Source organism: Pteropus alecto, unplaced genomic scaffold (assembly GCF_000325575.1).
Source record: "Pteropus alecto unplaced genomic scaffold, ASM32557v1 scaffold87, whole genome shotgun sequence".
NCBI classification, from domain to species: domain Eukaryota; kingdom Metazoa; phylum Chordata; class Mammalia; order Chiroptera; family Pteropodidae; genus Pteropus; species Pteropus alecto.
In genome coordinates this window covers 15,280,102-15,286,026 of record NW_006443225.1, presented here as the reverse complement: position 1 = coordinate 15,286,026, position 5,925 = coordinate 15,280,102, and the positions used below count along the sequence as shown (strand labels likewise).

The window sequence follows — 5,925 nt, the reverse complement described above, 5'->3', positions numbered from 1 at the left end:
TTTTCATGTATAATAAAAGAGCTTATTTTATTATAAAGGAACACAATTCTCTGCAAATTAATTCCAAATTCTGTTTGCTACAGTTTCAAATTATTTTTCACAATCAGTCACTGACCAAAAACAAAAGTAAAGGCAATTTTATTATTATACATTGGAACATAAATCATACTTAAGCACAAACATAAAAACAAAGACTCATTTCTCATCTTTAACTTGTTTCTTTTCACTGGTTTCTTCCATGTCAAAAGTGAATGGTTTGTCATAACCCATCAGATGGTCATAGTCTTCAGGGTTTGGAAAGAGACCTGGATTAACTAACAATGATTTCGTTTTAGCATAAAATGTGGTAAACAAATGTGCACTGCTTGGAATCTTCACGTCATTCTGGTGAAACACTGTACTCTTTTCCAAAAGCACAACATTGTAAGTAATGGCTTTATAAGTGTCTGTTGTGGCCTCGTGGTACAGCCGAATGACATAGCCTTTCGTAACAAAGTGAAGCAGCGCTGGAGTGATCAACGTAAAGCTTCCTATGACGCCATAAAATAAGACTTGCAAAGGCAGACTTCCAAATATGATATTACTTTGTGCAAAAATGTATGGCAGAACTGCAAGGCTGATCACACTTGTAGAATAAGAGAAACATTTCACACCTAAATAGGAACAAAAATGGGAGAGGATTAATACTCTTACATTTTATAAAAGAATCAACCTATCCAATTAATTCTTCCACTTTTCTTACCATATCATCATAACAACAACAAAATCAAAATACACATAAAGTGTTATAACATTCCAGGCTGTTTTAAGCACTTTACATATTTTATTCATGAAATCTACAGAAAGCCCTAAGACATAGATATACAATTATTATCATGAGATGAGAAAAATGAGGCTCTTGCTCAATGTCACATAACTATCAAGTGACAGAGTTGGGATTCAAACCCAGGCAACCCAGGCAATGTGACTCCAGGCCGTTGGCCATTACGCTGCATTGCCTCTTCAAATGGGAAATCTGCATTAGGGTTAATTGGCCTCAACCTCAGTTCCCCAAGAAAAGATTTAATATTATTCAAAGATCCTTATTAATATGATAAAAACTCAGTCAGCAGACTATCAAATAAAACTCTGTTACCAAGCACTCTCTAACATAAACTCTTCAAATGTGGAGCTAACATTATCGAGCTAAGTGCCCAGGGTTAAAACAACAAATGACAAAAAACAAAACAAAACAAAACACAACCCAAAAAGCAAAAATAACACCAGTGGTTACGAAGTATGTGGGAAAGGTATTCAACTCCTTTACCAAGGAAAGACATGCAAGTTAAAACAATGAGATATTTTTACCTATCATATTAGAGAGATTAAAAATCAATGACTTCTGAACTATATACTTAAAAATGGTTAAGATGATAAATTTTATGTTATATATATTTCACCACAATAAGAAAATAAATGACTTTAAATATAAATTTCTCTTAGTTTGAAAGTATAATTTTAACATGATCCCAATAAAAATACCATCTGTTTGGAAAATAGACAAGATGAGACCTCAGACAAGTTAATTATAAAGTTAATTTAGAAAAACTAAAGAAGCAAAAATAAAAGGGGGTGTTAGATACGAAAACATAAGACTCTATAATTAAAATAGTGTGTCACTGGTGCACAAATAAACAGACAGATCAAAAGAACAAAATAAAAAATACAGAAATAAACCTAATTGTATATGGAACTTTAGTATAAAGATAAAATCTAAAATAAGTGGGCAAAAGCGGTGGTAGAATATGGATAGCCATGCAGAAAAAGAAAAAATTCAATCCATTCCTCATAGCATATACCAGGAAATTCCAAATAATCCAGAGATTTAAATGTAAAAACTAAAATCATAGAGGTGTAAGAAGAAAATATCCATAAAATGCTTCATAATCTGAGATAGGAAAATTTTCCTAATCGTGACTCCAAGTACTGAAGCAATTGAGGAGAAAGACTGATAAATCTGATTACATTAAAAATGTAAAAAGACAAATGAGAAAAATATTTACAACTTATATCAGTAAGGGTTAATATCACCACTATGTAGGTTTCTAGTATATAAGGGGGGAAGAAATAACATGCAAGAAATATAAGCAGACAGTTCACTGAAACAAAAATGCACATGGTCCTTGAACAGATGAAATGATGCTAAACCTCAATCATATGAAACGCAATAAAAACCAGAGTGAGTTACTGTTTTTCCCTAAATTGGCAAAAAACAAAAGTTTGACAACATACTCTGTTGGTGAGGCTATAAGAAAGCAGACACTCATACACTACTATTGGCTGAAGGCTTAACTATATTGCATTAGTAACTTAAAATAATTCCTCCCTTCCTCCCACAGGTAGTTGCCATGACACTGGTACACATGGGATACAATGCAGACCAAGCTGCCTCCTACATGAAAGCCTCCTCAGACCTCCCCACTTCTTTTTTCCCCATTACTTTTGTCACATTTAGGGGGTTGAATTCTGTCTCCCTAAATATTCGTGTCCCCTCAGAACCTCAAAATGTGAACTTATTTTGGAATAGGGTCTATGCAGACAATGAAAAATTCAGATGAGATCATACTGGATTAGGGTGGGCCCTAAATCCAATGAGAATATCCTTATAAGGACAGAACAGGACAAACAGAGACAAGGAGAAGGCCACGTGAAGTAGAAGGCAGAGATGAGTTATGCAGCTACAAGCCAAGGAACACAAAGCATTGCCAGGAGCCACCAGAAGCTGGAAGAGGCAAGAAACAATTCTTCCCTGAAGCCTTCAGAGAGAGCACAGTCCTACCAACACCTTGATTTCAAACTTCCAGGCTTCAGAACTGTGAGAATAAATTTTTGTTGTTTTAAGCCACCAAGTTTGTGGAAATTTATTACAAAAGCCCTAGGAAATTAACTAACATGCACATATACTTGATTTTGCCTAGACTGAAGTATTGCTATTTTTAAAACATTCAAGGCCTTCCCATCTTTCTGACTTTGCTCACACCACTTCTGTGCCTAGGGTGCCCCTTCTTTCACACTTCTTCATGTTCAAATTCTACTCATCTTAAAACGAGAATCCTGTGACATCAGGAATTACATGTTGCTGAATTAACAAGAACTGTCGACTAAAAGGACCTTCAAATGTCTTTAAAGTAGGACTCATTTAGTAAAGAACCTCCAGGAATGGTACCTCTAGGTCTTATGGTCTCTCACTCAGTTTCACATAGAAAAAAATGTTTCTCCCTCAGTTTCTACTTAGAAAAAGTATCAATCCCTGATAAGTATACAGAGTGACTGTCTACTTTCATGATATTAAAAGAAGTCAAACATTCAATTCCTTTATAATTCTAGAACTTTGAAGAGCATGAACAGCCATGCTCTTCCACAAATATTATATCCTACCCACACCAAAATTAATTCCTACTTATAGTCTCTTCTTTCCAGAATGGAGTCTGGAACATGAAATAAATTGGTAAGACTTCCCTGCATTTGAAGGAACGGTTCTGTGTTCAGAAGGAAATGGGGGTCACTGTTAACACATCTCAATGGATCCAATCCAGGTAGCCCAGGCCAGAGATGTGACAGAGGCTCAATGGCCTACTCATGCATTGACTTGTGAAGAAATTTATAACGATCCAGAATTGATTATTCCAATAACTTCAGAACTCCACTCGATGGTGATTATAATCAGTCCTTATCCCTAAAAAGTTTTAAACAGCTAAAATTATACTCTAAACATACTCTATTTCAATGTCACACGCTTGAGAACTTAGATTTCCTGAGTAAATTTTAGGTGATCAGTTGATACCAGCGTGATCAAAAACACAAATGCAAATGTGTGCTGAAATCTTGGGCCCACCTGGCTATAAAGTAATCCTCCAGATGTTTCATGTCATACTTTTTTTTTAAAAAAAAGATTATTACAATGAAATACAACCTGAGAAAATTAAACAAATCACATACCTCAGTTCTTTGGCCTTCTCTACTAAATTGTTCCATACAAAATCCTAAATTACGATCTAAGGAAAGAGCTCTAAACTTGTAGCTATCTAGCACACTGTCCATAACTCTCCATAGCTGTCTATCACCTGGAAAAGCCGCTAAGTAAACATTTTGTTGAAAATTCTAAAATGACCTGAAAAAATGTAAAATTAGTATATTTTTGAATTATAAAAGTATTACATGTTCATGTAAACACCAAATTTAAAAACACCTGAAGTAAATGTCTATTCCCCCAATATAACTACTTCTAAGAGGTATTCCACATTTTTTCTCTGTATATTCAACCATTACACAAATATACACTTTTTGCTGTTTTATTTTGTTGTTAAATATCTCAACAGGTGACCAAAAGAAGCTTTAACCATCAGATCACAAAGTCATAATAATCTTCAAAAACCTTTTTTAAATCTGAAAATGCAAAGGTCTCAACTTCTAAATCTTTTTATCAACAGGACACAAGAAAAAATTACAACCTAATTTTTCCTTATGTCTTGCAATTAAGAGGACTAAAATAATACATAACATATGCTAAGAACACTTTTTACAATCAAAAGGGAAAAATAAAAGTAAATATCTTCCTTTCTGATTACCCACCAAATACTGCTCGGGCCAGATTCCCAGTATAAATCAGCCTTCCATCTTCTGATTTTTCAACTTGCGTATGTAAGCATCGAATACATCTTTCCCAACACACAGGTATCTAATGAAACAGAGACAGAGACTATTATAATGTAAGTACATAATAAATTGCGTTTTAAAACTTTTAAATTGAAAAAAAAATTTAAGACAATGAAGAGACCTTGTCACATGAGATGATTTAAAGAATTCTCTCAAAATATATACAGAGGTAGAGAAATCATACTGGCTAACAGAATGACTTTCCTTAATTCCAGTCATAAGTAGACACGTGCTGAGTTGGAGTTTGAAGAACAAGGGAGCAACCCCAGCTTCAAGCTTTTTAGATAAAGTGTGACCTTGAACGTGTAAAAAGTTTAGTGGAATGGTTTCTTTTCTTCTACTCTTAATGAGAACTTCACTCTTGCTTCATGGTCAGAGTTAAATGCATTAGCTTTTCAAAAAATAAAGTTTTAATACAATAACGTAAGTAAAACACTGCAAATTCAGATTGTATAAAGTCCAGACCGTTTTTATTACTTCTAAAATATTTATACCAATAGCTAGTATAAAAACTTTAAAGAATAAAAAATAAAAAGAGGTAATTTTCCTAAAGGCCATCCATTTGCATCTCTTATTCCTCCTAACGAATATTTTACTTGAAACCGTACATCAAATTTCACGGGAACACGAGAGTCCCCTGAAAGTCTGAAAATGAATTTCACAGCACATAGACTTCAAAAGGCATGCCTAATCCCTTTATGCTGAAATTTAATTAGGTGTCAATTCCCATGTTAGGCATTTCTTCCACGTTTCAAGCACATTTGCTAATTTTGATACTTTACAGGGCAGGATTAGGAGACAATTTATTCAGACTAAAATCAGAAGATTAACGTCTCCATTCCCTTTTTCCAGGGAGCAAAGAAATTCCTAAAATTAGGACCACCTAATAAAAAATAGAACAAACTCAATATCATGTTATCCAAGGTCTTTCATTTCGGTCTCCAAGTGGTGCACCTAACGCCGAGGCCTGCTACTCTCGCCAGCCCCGCAGGGGATTCCCAGCCGGAGGCGCGGGGAGAGCTGTCAGAGAGCGGGGGCTCCCGGGTGCCGACTACACCCACCGACTCCCACCCTTTCTCGGATCTGCCAGCCCTGGGACGGCCCACCTGCGCTCGCACGGGACGAGGCAGAAGCGGCGCGGTCGCGCGCAGTCCCGTACTCCTGCGGCCGACAGGCCCCCAGGAGCCGCTGCAGGAGGCCGCCCGCGAGACGGCCGCCCTGGGGCCTCGC

The 5,925-nt window shown here is 36.0% G+C and overlaps 1 protein-coding gene across 1 annotated transcript in view; it reads right to left on the bottom strand.

Moving 5' to 3' along the window:
• Positions 1–5,925, bottom strand: part of TMEM70 (transmembrane protein 70) — an 8,893-nt gene continuing 2,968 nt past the window's right edge. Inside the window, exons 2-4 of the mRNA XM_015598610.2 lie at positions 5,802–5,920; positions 4,612–4,717; positions 1–653 (exon numbers count right to left, since the gene is read on the bottom strand). Of these exons, the coding sequence (XP_015454096.1) occupies positions 196–653; positions 4,612–4,717; positions 5,802–5,920 (683 nt within the window). The 3' untranslated portion in view covers positions 1–195. The remainder of the gene's footprint in view (positions 654–4,611; positions 4,718–5,801; positions 5,921–5,925) is intronic.